Here is a 26,692-nt window from a genome sequence, read left to right on the forward strand (position 1 = left end):
TAGCTTGTAGTTTGACAGCCTTAAGATTTTATTTCTTGTATAAGCTGAGCAATGTACATGTAAGTCTTGAAGGATAGACATTTTTAAGAAGCAGAAAACAGAATATTGTAAATTCATAGTATTTACATTGACCTTTCGCCCCTCCTTCTCATTTGTAGAATCCAAGCAAAAATCCCTGGATTGAAGCGTAAAGCTGAATGAGAAAGCCTGAAATAGTTAATAGAAGTTTATCTTTAAAGGGGATATTCATTTGATTCCATTGGGGAGGGTCAGGGAAGAACACAGCCTTGACATTGCAGTGCAGTTTCACAGATCTTTATTTTTAGCAACGCAGTGTCTGAGGAAAAATGACCTGTCTTGACTGCCCTGTGTTCATCATCTTAAGTATTGTAAGCTGCTATGTATGGATTTAAATTGTAATCATATTTGTTTTTCCTGTATGAGGCACTGGTGAATAAAAAAAAGATCTGAGAAAGCTGTATATTACACTTTGTCGCAGGTAGTCTTGCTGTATTTGGGGAATTGCAAAGAAAGTGGAGCTGAAAAAAATAACCCTTTTCACAGTTTGTGCACTGTGTATGGTCTGTGTAGATTGATGCAGATTTTCTGAAATGTTTAGACGAGATCATACCACCAAAGCAGGAGTGAAAAAGCTTGCCTTTTCTGGTATGTTCTAGGTGTATTGTGAAATTTACTGTTGTATTAATTGCCAATATAAGTAAATATAGATTATATATATATCTATATATAGTGTTTCACAAAGCTTAGACCTTTTCCTTTCCAGCTGCCCCACAGTGCTTGATACTTCTGTCATTGGTTTTATGTGTGTAGTTCCAAAGCACATAAGCTAGGAAAAAAACGTATTTCTAGGTGCATTACCATCTGTTTTCAACATGAACCGATGCCATGCAAACAGAACTCAACATAAACTTCATTGCACAGACTTACTGTAGTTAATTTTATCACAGACTCTGGACTGAATCTAATGCTTCCAAAAATGTTTGCAAATATCAAACATTGTTATGTAAGAAATGATAAATGACGATTTATACAATTGTGGTTTAAGCTGTACTGAACTAAATCTGTGGAATGCATTGTGAACTGTAAAAGCAAAGTATCAATAAAGCTTATAGACTTAAACGCTGTTTCGTATTTTGGTTTCATGAACCTGCTGTAGAATGAAAGTATCAGACACAAAGGGTAGACTTCGCCTCCACCAGTGTGTGACTTCCAGAAAGGCTTTAAGCTCAGTGTAGCCATGTTTACTTTGAAAACAAGAACACATCTACATAAATCTATTTGACAGATACCAAAATGTTTTTAAATTATGTGTTTTTATACTTTAATTGAAAATAAATTCATGCACCAATATTTAACATATGGAATACAGTGCAGGATTTATGAACATACATAAAATATAAATGTTTACAAATCAGATTTAAGAACTTTTCTTGACACAGACACTATTGCTCTTTAAATATAGTGTGTACATATATCATCATTGTGATAAATTTGTTCTTTACATAGTTATTTCAATGCAAGATTCAATCAGTATGAAAGGTCAGTGTACAATATAGGCAGACATGGTTATCACTCAGCATCACCAGTCACATGGATACAGAAAACAGAATTAGGGCTGCATGGGGACTCTAACTGTGGGCCCAACAACCTTATCAGTGGATTAATGTAAGGCATTAATAAATTGGCGTATAAAAATAGCTTAATGAGTGATCTAATCCATTTAGAATGTTGAAGCACTTCTGTGGTAAATGTTAATCTATTTAATTGAAAATGCTTCGTTTCACCATTCCTCTAAACTGACAACTGAAAATAGCCAGTAACTAACTCAAGATCCAGAATTTTAGTTCACTGACTAGAAGGTCTAATTGGTTATAATCTATGTGCTCAGAGTCCCAGTCTGTCACCAACCTGCCTTCCCAGTACGTGCCATCATCAGCCCCTCTTTTGTCAGTGGTTAGCAAGTGTCAAGTATGATGGGAGGTGGTCCAGGGTGCTTCTGATTTCATTGGCCAAGTCACATTCTGTCATCCAGCCAGCTCTGAGCTAGATTATTTTGTTCTATAATCTTGAGTTATCAAATACTGCTTTGGGCTTAGGAATTTGTTCTGCGGAGATTTTTTGAATCAAGACCTGACCTGTGTGGTTCACCTGAAGCACATCACTGGAGTCAAGTCCACCCCACTCTGGGAGTGGCCCTCCCAGCGCAGCCTCCAGGCACCTCCTCTGTTACCATTTTAGGTTCAGTAGGATAAACCAGCTCATCTTCCTGGACCTACTAGCGCTTTTTTGTTTTCCCTTCTTCTATTTTGTAGTAGAGGTTTGTTTTATTTGAAATGTTTTGGATGTTGTGGGTTTGGCACTCAGTATAATGAAACCTACTCTACCCACCCATCTTCCAACACCTGAACTTAAGTTTCTTTGCTGCTCAACTTCAAATAGCCACTGTTTCCCAAGCACATAACTAATGTCTTTCCTTTGGGAAGCCTTGACCTAAACACATGACATGGGTGACCAGGAATCTGCTAGGATCCTGTAGCCCTCCTCAGTTTTGAATTTTTAGCACCATATGTAGAAAGGAGATAATTTGTGGGAGGTGAGATTAGCAGCCCACACAACTGGAAGCTTTCAAAGGCACTTAATGGATATAAAACTCTGCAAATGAAACATTAAAAAAATTAAGTTTCTCAACTTGTTTACATGGCTCATTTGGTTTCAAAAGCTAAATGTGGAGAACAGAGGCTATCAGTATTTCTAGTATTTCAGTGAATCTAACTTAAGCTGTCCTGTTCAACTTCCTTATTTGTAAAAATGAACATTTTTAAAGTATATAGAAACATAATAGCAAAACATCTTTTGTAAAAGTTTTGATGCAAATTAAAAGCTACATATTGGTTAGGGTAACTGAGGCGTTAAATTTTGTCAGTGGGCTACATTATCAGATAGGATTTCTTTGTCAGTGTAGTGAGTACGTGTAGTTTGTAGTCTCAGGAAGAGAGGCAAGCAGTCTTAACACGTCAGCACTGACCTTCCTTCTTGACATCCCAGTTTTGGAAGCTCCAGGTGATGGAAGCAGTCACATCTCACCAGCACTTGGAGCTCATGTAGCTTGTTGCGGTGTAGACCTTTCCCAGCAGCTGGCAGCCAGGAGGTACCTCATCACGGCCTCTGTGGTTGCCAGCCGTGGCAGCAGCAGGAAAGCAGATTCTGGCATTTATAGACATCGCCACACAAATACACTGAAAAGACAGACCAAACATTTTGCAGGGCTGGACATCATAACTTTTGTCAAGCGACAAAAGTCATTCTTGCCAAGAGCTCCAGAGTCAAGCTCAGGCTGAATATTTTGATTTCAATTTTAAAAGACAAACCAGGGATCTTGCTACCAATTAAAGGTCTATTGGTTATTTTTTTTTAAGGTCTATGTTATCTGTTTGGTCTGGCTCTTTCAGCATGTCCCTTCTGAACTGGACTGCTGGCAGCTTGACTTCACACTTCTCTCTTGTTACCACTGAAGAGGTTTTATCAGCTCCACTCAAGCAGGAGAGCTCTTTCTAGTGTTCAGCACAGGGCCAGGGGTGACAGGAGCCCGTGGCTGCCAGGCCGAAGGGGCCCTGTGTTGGGAAGTTGCCATCCAAGCCCTTTATAGTGACCGACAGCCCCCTCAGATCTCTGGGTGAGCGTCTGTCTCCTGCGGCTGCTTGTTCACGGTTGGGTTGGTGCTGCTTTGGTTGGGGGTCCTCCCCCCGCTCCCCACCCCGGGAGCTGCTGTCAGCCCTTTCTCAACAGCTCTAAGTGCCTGCCCTGCGGCGGTTGACACAGTGCCCTGGAGATGATGTTTCCCAGGGGGCCAGCAGAAAGCATCCTTTGGGGCCATTTTCTACACAATGCTTTTGGGTAGAAAGTGGGTTAAAATTCTCTACAGGTACCTTTTCCACAACCTTACTCAGACTACTAAAAATGCATGTGTTTCTTCTTGATGCCCCTTTGAGCCCAGTCCTCAACTGAACAGAAACCAGTATTCATGTTTCTGTAAATCTCTTCATCTACATGAGATGTGGAGAAGCTGAATGACTTCGGATGACATCGTGCTGGTCCCCCACACTCCAAATAAGAAAGGCCCTTGGTGGAGGGACACAAGAGAGCTCCTTGGAGGTTCTGATAGCATCTCTGGAGTAGGCTGCTAGGGGGTTCTTCCAGAACTTTGGAGCACCTCATGCCTCCCAGAGCATGGGGCCTGTTTCTCACTGAGCAGTGGTGAAGGTTAGGGGCAGACCCAGTTCAGGAGTCCACACAGCTGGCTGAGGTTTTCCAGCTTCTAACTAGCACGGGTCCTAATGGCTATACTCCTTGTCTGATTTCGCATGTAAAATTGGGTAACGTGTTCTGCGTGACTGAGGCCCAATATTACTATTTGTAAACCTCTCACAGAGTTGTGGATTAATCATCCATGTTAAGAACTCTAGTGATGAACTGGAAGTTCTGAGTTATAAAGCCCATGGATCAAGGTCACTCTAAGTTCCTAATTATATGCAGTGGGTCCTGCGGGCTGTCCAGCAGCTCCTACTTTAATTGCCACGTGGAGGCTGGGTCTCTCAGCACTTGCCCTTCCAACCAGCAATGCTCAGAGTAGCTCTGATCTGCCCTTGGCTTCTCTCCAATCCCAGGCCAGCCTAGTGGGGACAGAGGCCCATCACAGTTAGGGTTTGGGGTCACCGGAGACTAAATACCTTACACTGGGCAAGTCCTCACTGCATCTCCTGGTCACTTCCTACACCAGCCCCTCCTGTGCCCCTGGGAGGAGCTGACAATTGAGGTGGGGATGGTAGGGGTGAAGGCCAGGCCTCGGGGCAGAGCCAGATGAATCAGGTTGGTACCTGCAGTCGTCTCCTCCAGTGCTGACTACATACTTGTCGTCATGAGAGAAACGGATGTTCGTCACATGAGCTGAGTGACCGAAGTAACGCTTATGTTTGGCCTGTGGGCAAAAGGGAATTGAGGTGACTAAGAGAGCCTGTCCTTTAGCAACCCTGGACTACTCCCAGGACTCTGCTCCATCTCCCCAGGCTTCCCTTCACCCACGGGGTGCCTATTAGGTCTGGACATTTCTGGGAGCCAGCCCTTCACTGGCTTCCTGCCTCACTGTTGCCCTGCTCGGTACCCTTACCCCCATCCTCCTGGCTTCCAAGACTTCCCCTTGTGAAGGGGAGGAAAAGGTTAAGGGTGGCCAAGTCTCCCCAGGGCTGTGACAAGATTCCTCTTGTGCTAGATTGTAGACAGTCGTGTCCATGTGGCCACAATCTCCGGGAGAATGCACAACGTCAGAGAGCCTAGAGGCTGTGCATGGAGTTACTCTAAGGGAAACTCACAAATTTCTCTGTGCACGGAAAATCAAAGAGCTTCACCAGCCCAAAGTCGTCTCCCGTGACGATGTTCAGGCCTGCATGGGTCACACAGGCACAGTTGACGTCAGCCTTGTCTGCATTTCGCGGCCAGATGCCAATGACTTCGTCTCCCAGAATGCTGTTCCAACAGGAAGAGGTGTGAGGTGTGTGACCCTTGTCATACATTCCTGCAGTTCAGGCATCCTCTCCCGGGAGGAGAGGAAGAGTCAGTGCGGTCATGTGGCTCCTCTGTCCCTCCCCCTCTGTGCACTTGCCCCAGGTCCTGCTGTTCTCTGCCTTGGGCACCTTCACCCCAAAAGACAAGTTCCCTCCATCTTTGGTTCTCTCCCTCTTCCCCATAATGCTTCCGAGTGTGGGTTTGGTTGAAGAGTGGGGGCTCCTTTAAGTCTCCGGGTTGGTGGTCTCCTCTCTTCTGACTTGGCAGGGCTCTGCTGCTTACCCTGCCACCTGGTGACCAGCCCTCCCTCTCCGTCCCAGGGGTGGGAGGAGGCCTCACTGTACTGGAGGGGGCTTGGCCAAGAGCTGGGAGATGGTTTCCCTTTGAACTTGTTGGGTGCAGCTGGGGATGGGTGGGACAGATTACACAAGAGGGACTTTGCATTTCAAAAGCCCAGGTCAGATCAAAGCCTGTGGCCTAACCTGGGAGCAAGAAGCTTCCCTCCTCCGACTGCCCAAGGGAAAGAGCTCTGTCTCTGAGCTGCTTCAGATCCCAGCCCCACACAAACTTGAGGCTGAGGCTGGGACAAGAGTAGTCTCCCTTGGGACCTTTCCTGCAGTCACCTTGTCCAGGAGGCCCAGGTGATCTTCTCAATGACCACAGCTTCGGTGACCTGCTTCCCCAGGGGAACTTCATGTACCTGGCGCTTGTAGGCTCCTGTGGAAACCTGCAGGCGGGAGGCAGTCACGCCCATCAATGTTCTTTCTTTGCTGCCCAAAGGATTCCCCTTCCCATGTGCTGCTTCCCAACCTCCACATCCCCAGACCTTTCCACCAAACCCAAGTTCAGCGCCAGCCTGCAAAGCCTATGGTCAGCCTGCAGCCAAGTTTACACAAGCAGGGCATTTCCCATCCATTTTCTTGCTATTTTCCAAAGTTCTAAGGCAGTGGTTCGCCAACTGTGGTTCTCCACCAGCAGAAGCAGCATCTGGAAATTTGTTAGAAATGTGTGCTCTTGGACCCCCACCCCCGACCCCCAATCAGATCCCCTGAAGAGGGTGGGGCCCAGCGGTCATTTTAGTGAAGACTCCAGGGGATGCTGGTGCTTGCTCAGACTTGGGGATCCCTGTTCTCAGGGAAGCAAGGTCCTTCAGTAAAGAACTGAAGCAAGGTTTCTAATGGACAACAGCCAATGTAGATGATCTCTGAAGTATCTAGGACCTGATCCTGGCTTCTCTGGGAGCCTTCTAGAGGAAACCAATCGTTTTCCAGCACGTGGCTGCTGCCTCCATCTCCAGCCCCCTGTCCCCCTGCAGGGCCGGCCCAGCCACCCCAATTTCCCTGCTGATCAGGAACGAGCTGCAATCTTTCCCACATTTGGTTTTTCACGCGGAACGCCTGGAACCACGTTCTGCTGTCTTGGTTGGCTGACCCCTGCACACCCTGCAGACCTCGGTGTGAATAGCATCTCAGGGAGGGGAAGTCAGTCTAAACTCAGGGTCTGTTAAATGCCCCCACAGGGCCCTATGCTTTTCCTTCTCAGCACATAATCAAAATTTATAATTATGGGTACACTGTGTGATGAGTTTAATGCTCCTCTTGTCCACAACAAGGCAAGTTCCCGGAGAGCAGGGATCAGGCCTGTTTCCTCCATCCAGAAGTCTAATGTAGCGCTTGGTTCAGTTCACACTTGACAAATGAACGCATCCTCTCTCCTTTCAAAACGACTACCTGACTCCTGGCCAGCTCACAAATGAATAATATTTGTTCAAAGTGTTGGAGACATCATTGTTCTATACTCAGTGCCATGAGTGCAACCGCTCTTGACCCCTCCCCGTGGGTCAGTCCCCCCAGAGCCTTCACTCCAGGGTCATGGTCTGGAGTCTGGGTCCCAAGGGTGGAGGGGCCCATGGGATTTGGAATTGAGATGAAGTATAAGAGGCAACACAGGCTTTGGTGCAGCCTTGAGAACTAGGAATTAGAAAACTTTGAAGGGGCGGTAGTGAGAAGAAGCTCAAGATGATTAGGGCTTGTTTCCTGCTTCCCTACTGAAGAATAATTCTACTATTTTAAATTCTACTTGACTTTCTTAAATTCTTAAGCCTTTGTTTGTTCAGGTATAAAATAGGAGGAAAAGCAACATCCTTAAGGGGTTCCTGTGAACACACTGCCTGGCGAACAGTCAGCCCTGGTTTCACCTAAGCTGTTGTGAGTAATACTATTATCAGTGGTCACCCCGGTTATACTATATATACTTTATAGTGTATCAATGGTTATACTATTATCAGTAAAGCCGAAGCATACCTGGATGTACTTGCCATCTGCAGAAAAATCCATCTGAATGACGAAGCTGGGGATATCTTTGCAGTAGCCAATGCGGTTCAAACTTGTGCCCTGAGTGAGGTCATAGAAGTCAACTGTGTGTTCAGAAGAACCAACTGCTAAGAATCTGCTGTCTGGGCTGATTCTAGAAAAAGCAATTCAAGAGCACGGTCTGTGAGGAGGGCTGTCTGAGGCCGATCAGGCATGAGGTCTGCTCTGGGATGGACTTCCCAAGCTCAAGGTCAGGTTGGGTAGCTTCTTCAACAGTCTAAGGAATTTGACCGCTTCTCTGGATCAAACCCCCCAGGAAAAAAGAAAATGGGTGTGTGCAGCCTTCTGTAGAAGGCTCTTCACAAGAAGTTTTAACCACACTCACGGGAATCAGCAAAGATGTGTCTGAGAACTAATGTGTGAGAGGGTCTCCTACCAGAGCTGGTTCATTGAAAGGGACCCTCTCATACATGAGTTCTTCATCCCAGCCTCCTGGAATGGGAATCATGGGGAGGGAGAATGAATGCCTGCCTTTCTCCTCCCTGCCCAGACCACTTGCTATGTACCTGATATCTTGGATAGCAGATTTCCGGTCTCTTTTCTTCCCCCAAACTTTCAGGCTGTTCACCAACAAGACAACAAACTCTCCATTCTTCATGCCAATGGCCACCATCTCCCCGTCTGGGCTGTAGGCCGCACACCGGGCCGCGTGGCCCAGGCTCACCTTGTTTAGCAGCTTCTACATGGACACAACACAATACCCTGAGCTCTTGGCCACCTCAGCTAGTCTCCAGGGGAAATCCTGCACCCAGGTCATCTCTAGGGAGGCTCCAGACCTCTTGCTTCCTATATGAAGAGTCCCTGAGGGGCCGAGGTGGGCAGTGTGTTTTGACTGAGCAGCTGGGGAGACAATGTGGTTTAAGCAGAGGCTGGTGAACTTTCTCTGTGAATGGTTTGACAGTAAACAGTAAATATTTTTGGCTCTGCCAGTGAAGCACGAAAGTAGCCATGGATGCTGATATAAACAATAAAGCGCAGCTAACTGCAGAAACAGGCAGCCGGCAGACTTCATCCTTGGGCTGCAGCTTGCTGACCTCTTGTTCAGGGGAAAGAGTTTGAGCTTCAGCATGTGATAGTTCAGATCCCAGATCCTGGCTCTGTCCCTAGGTGGGTGTGTTCGGGTAAGTTGCTCCTCTCTTTTCCCGTATATGTGTGTGTGTGTGTGTGTGTGTGTGTGTGTGTGTGTGTGTATGTGTGTGCATGCTCAGTTGTGTCTGACTCTTTGTGAACCATGGACTGTAACCTGCCAGGCTCCTCTGTCCATGGAATTCTCCAGCCAAGAATATTGGAGTGAGTTGCCATTTCCTCCTCCGGGGGATCTTCCTGACCCAGGGATTGAAACTGCATCTCCTGTGTCTCCTGCATTGGCAGGCAGGTTCTTTACCTGCTGAGCCATCGGGGAAGCCCCATGTGTAGAGAAGTGATATTAATATTGGTCTTGCAAAGTTGTTGTAAGCATTAGTGATGGTATTTATGAAACATCTGGTATATAGTGTATATTAATAAACATAATCAATAATTACAAACTAACTTGAGTGTGGGGATTCCCTAATAGCTCAGTTGGTAAACAATCTGCCTGCAATGCAGGAGACCCTGGTTCGATTCCTGGGTCGGGAAGACCTGCTGGAGAAGGAATAAGCTACCCACTCCAGTATTCTTGGGCTTCCCTTGTGGCTCAGCTGGTAAAGAATCCACCTACAATGTGGGAGACCTGGCTTCAACCCCTGGGTTGGGAAAATCCCCTGGAGAAGGGAAAGCCTACCCACTCCAGTATTCTGGCCTGGAGAATTCCATGGGGTCACAAAGAGTTGGACACAACTGAGCGACTTGCACTTTCTTTTCACTTTCAACTTGAGTTATGACAGCCACGCTTAGCTTAGGCTTCTCCAAGTCTGTTCCATGATCCTGACACTGAAAATACAACTGAAATATTTACAAGCCATTTTGTAACGAAACCAAGTATTTTAATTATTAGAACATACGTACTTTTTTACTATCGGCTAAGACTTGGTAAACATCAATCCTTCTTCCTCTACTCCTGTTTATTTTCTGCTATTTTACATTTTTACTCAAAATGGATCTGTTTTTTGAAACTTTTTGTATTTTTAAATTTTTTTCCAAACTCTAAGAGTAACTTTGTTGGAATCTTGATTGAAATGTTCCACTTGGGAACATCTGACATTTTAAATCATTTTTTTCTCTTCCCATCTGGGGAAGACGTGATTTATCTCTTTGTTTTTTAGTTTCGTGGGTTCTTTTGTGACAAGAGAATAACGCATTCTCAGTGAGATTATTCCTGTGCATATAGCTAATAGATATGTACAGAATGGGTGAGTGTGAATGGGACTGCCTTTACTGTGAGTCTAACTTGGTTGCTGTGCTGTGGCTGAGCTCCTGTCCAACCCCACCCCCCATCTCTGACTGGCCTGACGGACCCTGGCCGGACTTCCCCTCACCCCACTTGGGGCCTCCGAGCCCAGGCGGTGTCTGCCCCTCACCTTGTCAGCCAGGTCCCAGATGCGGGCTGTGCCGTCATTGCTGGCGGAGATGAAGATGTCCTTGGAGGGGTGTGTGGCCAGGCCCCAGATCTCCCCTTCCATGTGTCCATCAATCAAGATGTTGGAAGCAGCGTTTTTTTCACCAACTTCAATGATTTCTCCATCCTTAGTTCCCACTAAAATTTTTCCCTGTTGTAATCAAAACACCATTAGAAGAAAAACACTGTAGGATCCCACTCATACGAAATTCCTAGATGAGTCAAATGCATGGAGACGGGAGGTCGAATGATGGTTGCCAGGGGCTGCGTGGGGCAGTTATTACTTCATAGATGCTGAGCTTCTGTTGTACAGGATGAGAAATGTCCCAAGGAGGGATGGTGCTACTGGTTGCATAACAATGTGAACGTATCTGATACCAATTAACTGTATGCTTCAAAATGGCTAAATGGTAAATTTTATGTTCTCTAGACTTTGTCACAATATAAAATAATAATAATAAAGAAAAACACTATCAGAGCAACTTGGGAAAGTACATTCGCTGGCGCTGGTACTGAAACAGCAAGAGCCAGGAAATGCTTTAACAACAAATTCACCATCCTTAAGTGACAACCCCCGCCCCCTACTAGGCCTTCTCTCCCTCGAGCCCCTTGGGAAGAAGTCCCCCAGAGGCCCCCAATCCTCTCGTCTCTGCTGGAATGTTCTAGTGACTTTGAGCTCACTGCAAAGCAGGGCAGCCAATTTCTGCTCTAGGACAGCCCAAACTCTTTCTCAGTTCTTCCTCAAACTGAACAAAATCCATCTCCTGATGACTTCCAGGTTCTAGACCTCATTCTGCCTTCATCTCCTGTAAGTCTAATTACCCTCCCCTTCCGGATGACTATCATGTATCTATTTAAAACCAAAATTCCCAGTTTACAATGATGTAGACTCAGGTTTGCCTTTTTAATGGAGGGCGTCTAGAAAGCAAGTTTGTAGACTGATACCAATTCCAACATATAAATACAAGGTATTAAACAGAGGTTAGGAGACTTCAAGTACTTTAGAATCTCCTGGGGAATTAAAAAAAAGAAGAAGAAGAAAAGGGAAAAAGAATATACATATCAAAGCCAAGGCCCTACCCCTGAGATTCTGATTTGGCACACTGGGCAAGAGCCTGGATATCCATATTTAAAAAACAAAAGCCAAACAGCTGTGTGTGATATTTAGTGAAGCATCTGACCAAATGCCTTAGTGTAGTGGTCCTTAGCTTTCCCCATCCTGGCTGTGCACCTGTGGGCCTGGGCAAACTACCTAATATCCCTGTGCCTATAACAGCAGCAGCTGACATCTACTGACTATGACCATGTGTCAGGCACTGATGATTCCTGCAATCCTCACAGCCACCATGAGCTGGACACAGAAAGGCTAAGTCACAGAGCAAAGGTCACACAGCCAGTTCTCCTGGGCGAGCCACACTTTCCATCCAGGTCTGTCCTACTCTGCTAAGCTGCCTCCCTCTGCAGTCTAAGTCACACCCGGGAGCCTTGTTCTCAGGACTCGACCACCCCCCAGTGCAGGGCAAAGGTGTGGCGGGGTAAAGGCTGGCCCGCCTGCTCACTTTGCCGCGGCACACGGAGCGCACACACTCCACCAGCTGCCCCGTCTCCAGCTGGAAGGCCCGGCAGCGCTTCATCTCCTGGTCCCACAGTTTCACAGCACCTCCTTCTTTGGTCCTGAGAAAGATCAAGAACGTGGCAAGTCAGCCCTCGTCCGAAGCCCGCCCAGGACCCTCCACTCACCTCTCCCCCTGCCATCTCCTCAAGGTCCCAGCCCCACATCCCGAGACCCAGCAGGACAACCCCTTGGGGTGGCCCTTTCATAAGTCCTGCTGATGAGCCACCAGAACCCCTTGAACTTGTAGATTTCCTAGACTGCTGTCAAATGCTACTATCGTAAGAGGAAAGAGAATCCCACTCTAAAAAATCAAGCTGTGTTTTCATTAGATTGGACAATGAAGAGGAGTACTTGGCCTTCACAGAGTCGCAGTCCCCACTGACATCTCTCCCCTCATCTCACCCCTCCCATCCCCTCCGGAAGAGCTACCGGCAGTAACACTTGATGGACAGCAGAGTCACCGGGGCTATTCAAAAGCATCTGTCCAGTTGTTAAACTATAGGACTCCGCCTCTCTGAGCCTTACTTCTGAAGGTTCTGACCCAGGGCCCTCTTGGAGAGATGGCAGACTCATCTCCATGATGCAGAAGAAACAAGAGAGTGAAAATCTGCATTTTCTCCAAGTTGGAGATGCTTCTGTCCGTTTCTCCCAAGACAATCACAAAAGACCAGCTGTTCCCAGAGGAGCTCCGGCTTACGGCCGCTCTTTCCCGCCGGTCACGATGAGCCCATCCCGAAGGGTCGTGTACATGGTGAAGACGGGGCCTGTGTGAGCTTTGGCCACCAGCCGGACGAGGAAATGGTCCTTCCACACATAGACATCGCCGTTGATGGCACCCGTGAAAGTGAGGTTGTTCTGTCAACAGAGGGACACCCTCCACACCAGGACACTGGCTGCGGTTCTCAAGAAGGCCCCCTCCCAGCCCCCTGCTCCAGTGTCAAGAAACAGGAGCCAGAGAGACACATACACAGCTTAGAACAACCTTCTGTATCAGGGGAAGGAAAGAGAATTCTACAAAGAGCACATCTTTGTAGGAAGATGTGGTATGGAAATCACCCGGCTCTGCAGTTCACTCTGCTGAGTTGGCTCTGGGGACAGTGGATTCCCCATTGAGCACAGGTCTGCTTTTAAAAGCACTTCCACTCTGGGAGCAGCCCCCAGGGACTGCAGGGCTGGGTGGGACCCCAGCCTGCCAGCACTCTCCTGGGCTCATCTACGTGGCCAGGGAAACCCACACTGGGAGGACCAAGGGTTGGCTGTGTTTCAGAACGTCCCTGGGTAGCTCCTGTTGCCATAGGACCACCCACAGCCTGTGCAAGGGGATCATTAGGGGACTTGTGGCCTGAGAGGGCAGGGGGCAGGGATGCTGTCTGGTGATGGAAATGTCCCTCAGCCTCTGCATCTATTGAGCTCAACACAACGGGCTTGCAAGTTAGTGTGACTCTGGAATAATGAACCTCCAGCCCTGGGTGGGGGTGGGGGGGGTCTGCTTTTTTCTAATTAACATTTTGAGGGGAATGATATAGTCAACTCATTCATCTATGCTAAGGAAACAAAACAGTGCTTGCAAACAGTCCAAGGAAGGAGATCCTGTGGAAATGGCTTTCCTGTTGTTCACAGCTTTTAGCATATACCCGCCCACCCCATGCCCACACCCAGGGGTCCAGGCTTCCCTCTCAGGAAGCTTCTGCTGGAACTCACAGCACCGAAGGCCACGGACAACATCGTCTGCATCTTGGCGGCCTCCATAGACCCAATGACCCCTTTCTTGTAAAGCAGGGCGCTGCCTGCCAGGGTCCAGAACTTCATGTGTTTGACCCCAACCGACACAAACTGCGTGTCTGAGTCAGGGCGAAATTCCACCACGAATATGCGCTCCAGGTGGCCCCCTCGGCTGGCAACCTTGGCACCTGCGAGGGTGAGAGAGTTGGGTGAGACCAGGCTGTGCTCTCAGAAGCCTTGGTGGTTGATGTCAGCTGTTAGATCCTAGCACTGGCTCAGGACCCTTCTATACAGACCGAAGCACTGCTTCCAACAAAGACAGTGGGAGAAAACTACCAGTGAGAAGTCTTCTCTTTATCCTGGGAACTTGTTTAAAAGTCTTGGCTTTACCAGTCCACTCTTGGAGGGCAGAAGGGCCCTAGGGGACCATGAGGCAGGGTAGGTACCACACTGGGGCAGGGCCAGAGCAGGTACTGCCCAGAGGGACAGACGGGACGCTGGGAGAGTGAGCCTGAGCTGAAAAGGATGATACTGTGTACAGGGTTGATAGGACCTTCTTCTAATGAATGAGGAACAGAGGTGTTCCTGGCTACCGCAGAGAATACAGTTAGTACCATAGCAGAAAGGCTTTCTGAAGCAAGTTACACTCTCGCCTAAGAAAGGGCTTTCAACAGTGGGTGGGCTGTCTAAGGAAGTGATGCTGGCTGTATATGCGACAGCACTTGAGTAGAAAATGGAAAGAAGCCTGCGAGGAATGTGTCGGAGGGATCTGTCCATGGGATGGATCCTGACCGGGCAGGAAGGCTTCTCTAAGTCCGTCTAGCTCTAAGACGCTATAAGTCTATCAATGAAGATGCTGTGTTTCTCCTCTGGGTCTGAGTCTACTTAATCAGCTGGCCATGTGACATCACATGCAATGACCTGCATCCCTAGGATACATACTACGGGGCCATTTGGACACAAGACACTGATGAACAAGAACATGAGAAATGGAGGGAGCATGACGCGTCTCATCATAAGTATCTGCAAGTCCCCAGCCTCTTTTCTTCAGACGGAGGCTCAGGAGGGACTGGAACTTCCCTCCCGCTGGGCTCGTTTACTGTCCCCTCTCGCGTCCCCACCATAGGAAGATGCTGAGATCAGGGGACTCTTGAAGTCCTGGTTGGAGAAGTGCCACCTCTGTGTGTGCCTGGCTGAGCATTCCCCAGATACAGGCGGCCGGGCTGGAGATGGACCTCATTAATGTCTTAACTAATTGGATCTGCTTTTGCCAACTGGGAGAATATATCCAAAAGATTGCCTAATTTTGATTCAAAGAAGACTGTAAATTTAGTAGCAGCCTGTGTGTGCACGTGTATTGGGGGAGGACAAGAAAGAAATCTTGTTCCATTAAATGTAAACCTCAATTATAAGGTGAATCCCCATTTCAAAAATGTTTAAAAAAATGGTGGTAAAACCCCATCCCATTTCCTGTAATAAGACAATGAGGGTGCCAAAGCTACAGCAGGATCCAGGGGTCACCAGATGGACTGGGAAGCTTGTGTAGGAAGGTGGTTAGGACAGAAATAGTGGAGGGTGCTGCCTGTTGCCTGAGGAGGAAGGCAGTCAGCCCTGGGCCACTTTCCCAAAGACCCTTCACTGTCCAGCCCAGGACTCCGGGGGCCATGGGGTTCAAGATGCAGCAGCAGCTGACCAGCAGCTTCTTTAGGACCCCACAGGCTGGCCTGGAGCAGTACCAACGGGCAGGCCATGGATTGAGGCAGATCTAGGCTGGAGCCCAGCCCGCACCACAGGCAAGCCCCACAGAGGGACAGAAAGCCCACTTCCCTTACCTTCCTGCCAGCGCCAGACGGTGATGGTGTGCTCGGGGTCCACGCCCACCGACACCAGCAGCTTCCCGGTGGCGCTGAAGTTGATGTAGTTCACGCCCTTCGAGTGGAAGCACCGCAGCATGGACACGGTGTGCTTGGTCATGGCGTCCCACACGTGGATGGAAGGTGTCGTCCCTGAGTGTGGGAGGCAGGACAAAGAGCGGAGGTTGGAGATCGGAGGAGTGCGGGCAGCGCCGACACCCACCTAAAAGCTTCTATAAGACAAGTGCTTAGGGGTGTCACAGACACGGGGCTAAGAGACCCGCGACCTGGCCTGGTCGGAGGTGAGAGATGAGGGGAAACACCTGCCTTCTGTGCTTTCAGAGGTAGAGACCTAAGGGTGTTTACGTCCCACACACACACTCTCGAGGTGGAGTTGATACAAAGGAAATCGGTGAGGTCAATGATTTGTATCTGCAACTCAGCCAGATACAACCAACAAACATGGTAGATCGGCATGATTTTGCTGTGCAGATTCAAGCTACTCACGGATGGAACAGCCTTACCTGGGGTCTCCGCAATATCACCTGCATTGGGTGAGCAATGGCAATGAGGAAGCGTCAAAGGAAAACAATAGCTGAAATAAGTCATGTTTCTAAGAGTGAAGCACTTAACACCAGTATCAAAGTTCCAAATTAAATTTAAAAAATGGGCATGAGTTCAATGAAAACAAGCAGCAAGATATATTTCTTAAAACTGCCTTTGAAATGACAACGTTAAAAAACAACAACAACAACAACCACTCGTCACAAATGTGAATCAGTTCACATTTGTCACTGGCAGTTTCCGAAGGTACGGAGAGTCAGGCACGCATATCAGAATCCACCCTCGCCAAGCACAAGCTCTAGGGCCCTTCATTTGAACCTGGGTTCCGAAAAACTATTCTCACAGCCCCAGGGCTGGGGGTCATTTATTTGGATATTGAGTCTCTGGTCTGACTTAATGGTCCCTTGGAATCAGCATCACTGGATGTGTCAACTCAGACAACACAGATTCAATCAGGGCTCAAAAACTCAACATCGACCTCAAGAAAGGGTGGATATCCGTGACGGCCCCTACCCACCCCCACCGCCCCAGTAGCTGCCGATCAATCAATAAATCAATGTCTCTGCTCAGAGGAGAGCGACTGCGCGTCTGCAGGCCCCTCCTACCTATCTGGCTGGTGGCCACCACGTTCCTGTACTTGGGGTGCTGGTTCACCGTCAGGCAGAGGATGTCGTCCGTGTGCTCCAGGTAGAAGCTCTGGCTCCCTAGGAGAGACGGCAGGGTGGGCAGGGCCACGGATGAGCTCTCAGGAAAGCTCTCACGGATGAGCTCATCCTAAAGCTCTGTGAGGAGTCTTGGCAAATGCCCTGTAGAAGTGAGGGCTGATAGCGCCCAATTCTCACTTAGAGAATTGTCCTTGGGGAGTGGGAGATGCTTTGTCACCGGGACAAATTCTGTCCCAAGATTAGGAGGAGAGCTAGTGCCTGTTACCTAATCTGGATCTAACACACAAGCTCCCTTCAATCCTCCTGCATCCTGGGTGCAGCCAGAGTGCAGTCCAAGTGCAGAGGTTTCCACGGTCCAGAAAGGTTCCTCCTCCCACGGCCCAGGGCCCACGGCTTCTCACTGTCTTCCTCTGGGCGGGGTGGCGAGGCAGTGGAGACAGGGCTTTACTGACCAAAATGGCACCACTTACTCATCAGAGAGGGAAGGCGACGCTAGGAAAATGCGTGGGAAATGCCTTTCAATTATCTTTATCGACCAAAGTGCCAATCTACCCAGTACTTGGATGGCTTGGGTGATAGTTTTACCCCTTGAAGCCCTAAGTCAACATATGTTACAAGTGGAAGACAGGACAAGAAAAGCTTTGTCATCTATTGCAGCAAACGGTTTGCTGACTTGACTGCCCAAGCGGCCACTATAAACGCACAGAACTGAGAGGCGGGTGATGGTGTTGAATACAAGGAAACAGCACTTTGCTACTAACCTGATAACATGTGGCTAGAAGACTGAGAAAAACATAGAAGAAATTCCAAGGGCCTCCCCTCAAAAGACAGACCTTTATGTGCCCAGTGATTTTACTCTCTTAAAAAAAAAATCTGTGCATAAACTACACAGAATTATGAAGGAGCGTAAAAATTTGAGAGGGAAAAAATTTTAAGATATAAAGCAAATATACAGGCAACATATTACCATATTTAAATCTTGTGGTAAAGATAAGGGTGTCTCTTAATTCCTGTGTGATTCTTTTTGCTTGAGTTGTTTCTTTTAAAAATGATTTTTAAATTTATAGTTAAATTCTATAGTTAAGGGAAATTTAAGGAATTTTTGTTAATTATTTCACAGTTCTCATTCTCTTTGTGAATCTGGTTAAATACTTAAAACAGGCAAAACTTGAAAGTCTGAGCTGCTAAAAAATTTGGTGACTTAGAAATCAATGAGAAAACCACCCCTCTCCCCTTTGCTTGGTTGTCAGTTACTATCTATAAAGCTTTCTCTGCTCTCCATGCCCTCTTTCTGGCTTCCCTCCATCCCCCTCAGCCTCCGTGGAGCTGAAGGAAACACAGACACCTCCCTGCCAGGGGCTGAGATGAGATGCAGCTGGGTGAGAGGCAGCGAGAAAGTGGGTCTGACTCTGTGAACATTGCCTGAGCACCTTCCAGGACTGAACGGCACCAGTCTGGAATGGAGTGGAATGGTTCTGAAGGGAAGAGAAAGTTTAAGCGATGGGGCATATAACCAGTGGGAAAGTGCACAAAAGGGCTAAAATAAGCATCTGTGTTCAGACAGCGGTTTCTCCTGATCCATTTACCTGTGGAGAGGTTCTGAACGATGCCAGCCGCGGCCGTGTGGAAGATGATGTCGGCACCGTCATTCAGGTAATGCAGGTTATTGCGACAGTCAAAGCCTCTGTAGCCAAACACGTGGTCAAGAGCCAACTCCTACACTCCCACACAAGAGGAAAGGGCCCTTAGGGGAAGTACGAGCAGAGGAACAAATCCGCACCGTGGGGACAGCCACTCATAGCACTGGAACCACACTCCTCGGCCAGCTGGGGATACAGGGCAGCCCTTTCTTTAGCTCCCCAAGATGCTGGGGGAAAGCCTCACACACAGAATTGCAACTAGTTTTCTAAATAAGGTTTCCCTAATGGCTCAGATAGAAAACAATCTGCCTGCAATGCAGGAGGCCCGGGTTTGATCCCTGGGTCAGGAAGATCCCCTGGAGAGGGGAATGGCTACCCACTCCAGTATTCTTGCCTGGAGACTCCTATGGACAGAGGAGCCTGGCGGGCTACAGTCCATCGGGTTGCAAAGAGTCAGACACGACTGAACAACTAACTTTCTAAATAAACTGGATTTGCTTCCCTGCTTCTCAGGTGAGGCAAAGCCTATCGAAGTGATGCCCAGTAAAGGCTGCCCCAAAGTTGCACATCTGTGACTTGGTGGGCACTCTCGGAGGTGAGCAGAGGGGTGGCTCAGGGCTCTTTGCTCTGATTCACCCGGATGCACCAGGGACTGCAAAGCAGAACACTGAGGCGAATGCCATGCTCATTCTGTTGCTGGGTGCATGCCCTACAAAATTTCTATACCATTTGCATTCTTTTTTCCCCTACAGTCTTTCTCTTCTTCCTGTCTCATATTCTAGGACAAAGAGCAGTGACTGGTTCAGATCAGACCTGTTCCTAATTCAACTTGATGGCTTGGCTGCCATTGCTGGCAGCTCTCCTGTCCTGGGTACCGTGCTGGTTGGGGTGGGGTGTGGGGACCGATTCAAGATTAAGAAGATGTGGGTCCCTTTCCTCTAGGTTTCCTGGTTCTAGCCTTTTCTCTCTTCAAAGCTTGCCAGTTACAAACATCAGATTAATTTTAAAATACCACAACACGTCCCTACTCAAAAACATGCACTGACTTTCACTACCTATGGAATAAAGTCCAAACTCCTTAAGTTGGCACAATGAGGCCCTGCTCTCACATCTCCCATGACCTTTCGTCAAGCTGATACATCCATTTAGTCCATGTGTCAGGAGCTTTCCTATTTATATGACTCTTTTTCTTCTCCTTCTTAGCAGCTCCCCTCCCCGAGTCTCTCCCCCCACCATGTGCTTCCCAGAAACTATGTGTGTAATATGTGATCCCCAGTCCCATGGACAACTGTCTCAAGCTGGGCCAATCAGATAGTTTCCCCCAGGAATTTAGAACTGGGGATATGCTGGTAGGCCCGGCTGCCTAACTAACTGAGGAGATGTAAATGCCGGCATCAGACAGCACCACCGTCTACGAAAGTAGCTCAAGAAGTCTGCAGGAAAAGAGAAGGATGCATCAGGCACACGTGAGGCCCTGCTGGGCAGAAAGAGGCACTGTCTTGGCTGATGACAGCCTTTCGGTTTCTGAACCCTGTCTTTCCTGAAGTTCAGCTGCATTTCCTGACCTGTGCTGTTTCCATGATAATCACCCCTCCCCCTCAATATATTTTCCAATAAAAAAAATTTCACTTAGATTTTTCTGGCCTCAAGGAGTTCAGAGTGTAGTAGGGGACAGATGAGTGTGAATTAATGGCAGGAGAGGGTAGGACAGGGCTGCGGAGGAGGGGATGCGGGGCGGGTAGAGGGCAGGCGGGTTTCGGGTGGGCAGCCCCAGAGAAGGCTGCACAGAGAAGGGCGGGAAGAACGGGGTGTGGGGAGGGAAGAGGAGGAGGCTTCTGAGTACAGGGCCCTGAAAGTCCCAGGCATCTTCAGAGAACACTGATGGCTTTGGGGTCAGAGGCATGAGTTGCTCTGGAAACTCTCAGGTGACGAGTTAGGACGGGGGCTCCTGAGTAAGGTTCTGAAACCATGATCATGGATCCCATTGGGAGAGTGGGGCCCTCCTGCGTCTCAAAGCCGGGGTGGAGAGAGAAGAGTTATATTTTCAAGAGCTGACTCTGTGGGCAGCAGGGCATGTGTCAGAGAGGAAAGGGAAGGGTCTGGAGGCGGAGAGAACGGTTAGGAGGGCTCTCTCAGAAAACAGCAGGTACCCCGGAGCTGTCATCCTCAAGTCCCGATGGCAGACTTCAAGCCCCTCTCCACTCACTGGCTTAGTGATCCGGGGCTGGGACCTAACACGTCACTAGACTTCTCTGAGCTACAGCACCCTCATCTGTAAGATGGAACAGTAATGGCACTTACCTTGTAGACTCAAGGAATGTGTGAAATACTTGGAGGGAAGTATCAATATATAGCAAAGTACCCAGCACCCGACAAGTGCTCAAGTGACATTAGAGACGGTGAATAAGCTCCCCTGGGCAGCACTAGGTACAGGGAAAAGGGCCCAGGTCTGAAGGACACGGGGTATTTTGGGGTTAGTACGCACAGGGCCTGGTGGTGGGGCTGGAGGAACACGACCCAGGGGATGTGACTCTGGCCACTGCTGGGGAACACAGTGTTGTGTGGAAGGGACAGGGGAGAAGCGAGAGCCAGCCAGTCCAGTTGGGGTAACCTGAAGGCATCCGTGGGACCTGCCGATGGTGATGTCCACTGGGCAGATCTTAGAACGTCGATGGCAGATGGAAGAACAAGATAGTGTAACCTCCTCACCTCAACTAGTTTCTTTTTTTTGGTGATGTTGTTCTTCTGGAGCTTTTCGGGCTGGGGAGCCGCTCTGCTAACGGGTGGTCTGGAACAGAGAGTGTCCAAAAGAAGCAAAGTGTTGAATAAAAGGCAGCAAGGTTGCCTGTCCAATGCAGCCAGCTAAGACCAGCGCCAGGCTCTCTCTGTCCTCCCCTACTTGGAGGACCCCACACCCCTGGGTTTGTCCTGTCCAGGCCCCTCCCTAGCCCCCCTCCTGCCCCCAGGAAATGCAGCTTCTGACACTTTGGGCCCTGGATTCACAGGCACGGAGTTGGGCTTCCCTACAGGTAAGGCATAGCAGTCAGAGTCAGCCCCTCTCTCCTGGGACCCAGGAAGAACGGGTGAGCCAGAGGGGTTGGTTTTAAAAACTAAACAGGCATCTAAGCCTGAGAAGAAAGGGGTTGCACTTCCTGAACCCACCAGCCATTTCCAGATGGGGATGCTCTGTTCAGAATTAGGTGCTCAGAGATCCTGGCATGGTGTGAAGTAGGACTTAGAAGTCAGGCTGGGGAACCGGCCCTGAAGGTCAAGTGCCCAGGTCATTCTTGCCACACAAAGGGCACATAGGAAGCAAAGGGATGAAGGAAGCTTACCCTCCAGGGCAAGCTCATGGTCTGCATTCAACTGCTACCACCACACTGAAGCTTGCTTTTCCCTGATCAGCTCTGCAGATTAATTAAGAAATTTCTCTAAGGGGAAAGCCCTCAAGGACTCCTATAAGAGGAGGGCAATTTTCAGGTACCACGAGCTTCCCTCAAATGGGACTTTTCCGCCTTTAGAGAGCCTGGGAGGGGTAGGGGAGGGGCCCAGCTCCTGCCACATGTCCCAATGCACTAGCGCTGGCTTTTGGGGCTATGTAAAGAGAAAGGATTACCTGGATCCCCTTGTAAGCAGCAAACAAAGCCAAGGGACAAACTTAGTACAGTTTAGGGTTGCACTAGCAACCACCTCATTCATGCACAAGCACCGTCCAAGTGAACAGACATTCCCGTGTGGCACACACCATGCTTCCCGAACATGCCAGCAAAGAACTAAAACAGAAATGAAAGAGTGCACCGCTCTACCACATTCAGAAAGCTCATACCCCGGCGTCTCTGGGCAAACTCTGCACTAAAGCGCCTACAGGACAGGGAGAAAAAAGGGGGCCTTGTCACTGCTTCCGCGCACTCTCTGGGCTGTGCCAATGCGCCGGGGGGCCTCCGCTTAGTTCAGAGCGCGCTGGGGAGGGACGTGTGGTCAGAAAAACAATCCCATCCTCTGGATGTCGGTGGGAGTCAGGCACAATGGCCACTCTGTTTCCGAATCAAGTTCAACTCATAATTTAGCCTAATAGTTCGCAACGTTTCTCGGGAGGGCAGCGTGCCTGCTGGAACGGCTTGCATTTTCGTGCTCGGGAGAAACAAGGTAGCTTTCTTTTCTCAGAAGCTCTTCAATCAAAACATGTTATGTAATCATAAGTGATAATTGGACCAAATGGCATCACCGTCAGCACCAAAGAATAGGGAGAGAGCACATCTCTGCAAACGACTCCCCCGGCTGACATCACCGCTGCCAAATTGGGCAAGAGCGGGAGGCTGGGGGCAGGCAGTTCTCACAATTAGACTGCATGCTCGGTAATTATCGCTTCCCGGGACATCTGCTCTTTCTTCTGTTTTAGTGGAACTTTTAAATGAAATCTGTGGCTTTCTTCTTCCACCTAAGAGTGTCTGTGTGTATGATAAAAGCAAGCCAAGGTCTGAGATGGGAGCAAGGGGCCACGGGAACTAGAGCACGGTTCATACGGCAGAATCTGAGATTACACGCAGGGCTCGTTTTCAGGGCATACACGGGCTGTATAATATGTCGCATATTATACAGTGTATACGGAGTATGCATACAAGCACAAACACTGTGTACTTATATATACAGCGGATTGTATATATATACACGTGGAGGCAATCTGATGCTTTTTTCACCTTGATTTTCAGTAAAAAACTGAAAAGTAAAGCAATCTCAGAATGTTTTCTTTCTTATTTCACAAGCATGTTTACAGCTGTATTGCTTCAAAACTGAAGATGAGGGGGCAAAAGGCAGAAACCTGCATTGTGGCAAATTCAGCAGAGTGTTAAGTATAGACCCTCCACGGCTGTGAATTCTGCATGAACGCTTAGTTCTAGATGCTCATCCAACACCTGGGCTTTTGCAGAGTGCTGCGCATACTTACTTGACAATTCCCTGCCTCCAAAGGAAAGCAAGTTAAAACACAATACAAGCATTAAAGGCTTCTTTCCAGGCATCTATAAACAGGGTTCGTAACATCAGACGTGGGAGGGACTGCCAACAATTTCAACCACAGCCAAACCCTGGAGGTTTAGTATTTTTCAGAGGATCTAAATCCTTCCAGATTCAGATTCCTTTGGAAATGTGACTCTGAAAAGCTTTGCTGAGGTGGGAAAGAGCAGAGTGTGTGAGAACATTCACTCACTTTTCAGTCCAATAAACTCTTTATAGTTGGTTGTTCGCAGCTGGCACCCAGGATGGAGTGCGAGGAAGGCCTTGAGCATGACTGGGAATCCGCAGGGAGGTTTAGGGCTGGGAAGGCGATGGGGTGGGGTCGAAGGTGGGAGGAGCAGAGACAGGAAGGGGTCTCACAGGGCACGTGGGGCTGTGAAGAGACTCCGGGAAACAAAGGAAAAAGTTTCCATTGGGAAAGAATTTAAGGAGGGAACCTGGCCAAGAGAGCAACTGAACTGGATAGTCAGGAGAGAGGAGGAAGATCAGGCCTGCACTTGGAGAGGGCACAAGGAAAAGAGGGTGGAGGTGGGAACCTCAATGAGGGGCCTGCGAGCTCAAGGTTGTGACTCAGTGTTAAGTCATGAGGCAGCCCCCTTCCTGCCCAGTGCTGGGGTGGGGGGCTGCTGGAGACCCACCCCACACCCATGAGTCGCCACTCGAGGCCCTGTGTTCCCTGTAGGCACAGAAGGACCATGACAGGTCAGTCCTACCTGTAATCCCATAGCCCAGCAGCTCGGCTGTGGAAGAGAAAGCTCAGACTCACTTGAAGATGCGTGGAGTGTTACCATGACACAGGCTGTCACCCTACGACAGGCCCCAAGGGTGGCCTGCGCTCAGGCATTCAGCTCCCTGCCCACTGCCCCACACAGGGGTGCTGGGCTGGCAGAGCGAGGGGTGGGACAGAGCACACGGTGACCTGAGATGTACGGGCGAGGGTGCAATGCCAAGGCTCTTAGGGCGGCTTCTGAAATGACTGAGGAGGTTATGGAAGTCAGTCACAACCCAAGAGGACTGCAATGTGAGAGCCGACTCGGGGGAAGGCTCAGAGAACCGGTGAGAAACAGTCATTCCAGGCAGCTTCTATAAAGAGAGGTGTGGGTGTGGAGAAGCTCAGCTACGTGTAGCCAAGAAATGCACATTTGGAATTCTTTTTAGCGCTGTTAGTCCAACGATGTTCAAAGTGTCCTTGGAGGAAGAGGAAACGTGGCTTTCTTCAGATTCCAAGATGCCTTATTAAAATGCTCTAAGAGTTTTCAAAACGTCTTGGGAAATCCAGTGACCCTGGATTCTGGTTTCATGTGGAAACAGGAGATGATTTGCGCCCTGGTTTAGGACTGTCCTCTAGAAAGATCTGTCTCCCCTATGAATGGGGTTCAGGGATTCAGTGACACCCCTGGCATTCACGTCAAATTGTGTGTGCATATATACATTTTTCTAGGGAAAAGAAGTATGCTTTAATCATATCATATTTTCAAAGATGTCTGTAGCATGAGAGAGACAGGCTGAGACTGAGGGGGGGATTAATTAAGAACCTCTGCTCTAGGATAAGTCCAGGTTTAGGAAAAGTCTCCAAAGCCATGAGAACTATTTTCAAAACAAAAGGAACTGGATTGTGTCAAATGTAGATCTTTCCATAAGATCACATGGAAAAAAACTCAAATGACCTTTTTGGCCAATCTAATATTTATTTGTCTTCTAGAACAGTCTATAGAGCTGCTCAGTGAAGAAGTGGAGTTGAAAGAGGGGGGTAAGGCAGAACTATGGGCAACCCTGAGAGGAGCCTTCCATCTTGAAAATGCTCTTGACTGAGGCCTACAACACAGTCCCTTTTAACAAAATAGAGGTGCAGTTCCAGACTCTGGCATTTTAGGTGAGCAGCCAACTATACGGGTGAAAAATTGAGGGCACAAAGAAATGGAGCAGAGGGAAGCACAAAGAAAGGTGAACAGGCTATCACAGAGGCCAGAGTCAAAACTCAAGAGAGGGACGGTGAAGACACAAACTAAAGCGGTGGTCGTAGAGGAGGAGACACAGGAGTAGTTAAAGAAATACAGATGACGTAGACTTCAAGGACGCTGCAATTGATGAGCTCTAGGGGATAAGGAGGAAGAGCAATTCAGGTGGAAAAACCGTTTTCTGCTTGGGCGTCTGCGTGGATGGTGGCACCACCGCCTGAGACAGGAGAAGGTTTATGAGGGAAGATGGGGAGTTCAGTTTTGGCATGTCAAACTCTGGACGTCTGTGGGTCGGCTATTCTAGCTGGAGGTTCAACTGAGAGGTGGGACTCAGACATACAACACTAGGAATCATATCCAATAGGTGGGATATATGAATCAGGGAGAGGGTGTAAGGTGAAAAAAGAGAATGGCCAAAGGTGAAATCCTAAGGACCAACAGCATATGAGGGGCTGGAAGAGGAAGCAGAAATGGAGCCCTGAGAAGGAATGGTTGGAGCGGAAGGAGGAGGGCCAGAGGAGATTGTTTCCAAAGGGTCAGGTAGAAGAATATCTAAAACTGCACTGTCCAACATGTCACCACTGGCCACTGAGTCACCACTCAGCGGCTGCTGAGTACTTGAATTGTGCCTTGTCCACATTGCAATGTATTGTAACTGCAAAATACAGACCAGGTTTTGAAGATCCAGTAAAAATAATATTTAAAATATATATAAAAAAAGAATTATTTTTTTACAAAATAATGAATTATTTTTATATTGATTATATGTTAAAATGGTATATTTTTTGTATTGGGTTAAAAATACATTATTAAAATGAAATTTCACCATTTCTTTTAATTTGTAACGTGGCTGCTAGGAAAATCGCCTCTGTAGCTTACACTATATTTCCATTGAACAATGCTACTATAGAAGGAACAAGTTTGTCCTTTAAACAAGACAAAGAGAATAGATTGGAATTGGGAAGTAGAGTGACCATGTCAGCAGGGAGAGAAGACAGATGGGATGGCCAAAGAGTGAGGGAGAGACCTGGTGAGGCATGGATGAGAAGGGGGAAAGGGAGGGAAGGTGAGGGGGTGGAATGTGTGTGTAAACTCAGCCAAAGGATTATTTTTCTCATGAGCAGAGTTGAGTGGGATGGGAAAGGCTGGAATGTGTTTCTTGGCTAAGGACATG

General features: G+C 48.3%; 2 protein-coding genes across 10 annotated transcripts in view; one reads left to right on the forward strand and one right to left on the reverse strand.

Moving 5' to 3' along the window:
* The window catches only part of RTN4 (reticulon 4), a 68,946-nt gene extending 67,806 nt beyond the window's left edge, over nucleotides 1-1,140 (forward strand). For all 5 annotated transcript variants that reach the window (XM_065929283.1, XM_065929285.1, XM_065929286.1 and 2 more), the window contains one exon: nucleotides 159-1,140. In XM_065929283.1, the coding sequence (XP_065785355.1) occupies nucleotides 159-201 (43 nt within the window). In that variant the 3' untranslated portion in view covers nucleotides 202-1,140. The remainder of the gene's footprint in view (nucleotides 1-158) is intronic.
* The window catches only part of EML6 (EMAP like 6), a 274,778-nt gene continuing 248,438 nt past the window's right edge, over nucleotides 353-26,692 (reverse strand). For 2 of the 5 annotated variants that reach the window (XM_065929282.1, XM_065929281.1), the window contains 14 exons: nucleotides 21,257-21,335; nucleotides 18,494-18,623; nucleotides 16,848-16,946; nucleotides 15,658-15,831; nucleotides 13,805-14,013; nucleotides 12,801-12,958; nucleotides 12,048-12,162; nucleotides 10,451-10,639; nucleotides 8,459-8,631; nucleotides 7,884-8,046; nucleotides 6,204-6,307; nucleotides 5,388-5,541; nucleotides 4,896-4,996; nucleotides 353-3,257 (listed from right to left, as the gene is read on the reverse strand). In XM_065929282.1, the coding sequence (XP_065785354.1) occupies nucleotides 3,233-3,257; nucleotides 4,896-4,996; nucleotides 5,388-5,541; nucleotides 6,204-6,307; nucleotides 7,884-8,046; nucleotides 8,459-8,631; nucleotides 10,451-10,639; nucleotides 12,048-12,162; nucleotides 12,801-12,958; nucleotides 13,805-14,013; nucleotides 15,658-15,831; nucleotides 16,848-16,946; nucleotides 18,494-18,623; nucleotides 21,257-21,335 (1,873 nt within the window). In that variant the 3' untranslated portion in view covers nucleotides 353-3,232. Of the gene's footprint in view, nucleotides 3,258-4,895; nucleotides 4,997-5,387; nucleotides 5,607-6,203; nucleotides 6,308-6,406; nucleotides 6,568-7,883; nucleotides 8,047-8,458; nucleotides 8,632-10,450; nucleotides 10,640-12,047; nucleotides 12,163-12,800; nucleotides 12,959-13,804; nucleotides 14,014-15,657; nucleotides 15,832-16,847; nucleotides 16,947-18,493; nucleotides 18,624-21,256; nucleotides 21,336-22,163; nucleotides 22,321-26,692 lie in introns of those variants that run through there. The other 3 variants (XR_010662346.1, XR_010662347.1, XR_010662348.1) reach the window with 3 other exon arrangements.

The sequence above is a fragment of the Muntiacus reevesi genome, chromosome 3 (assembly GCF_963930625.1).
Source record: "Muntiacus reevesi chromosome 3, mMunRee1.1, whole genome shotgun sequence".
NCBI classification, from domain to species: domain Eukaryota; kingdom Metazoa; phylum Chordata; class Mammalia; order Artiodactyla; family Cervidae; genus Muntiacus; species Muntiacus reevesi.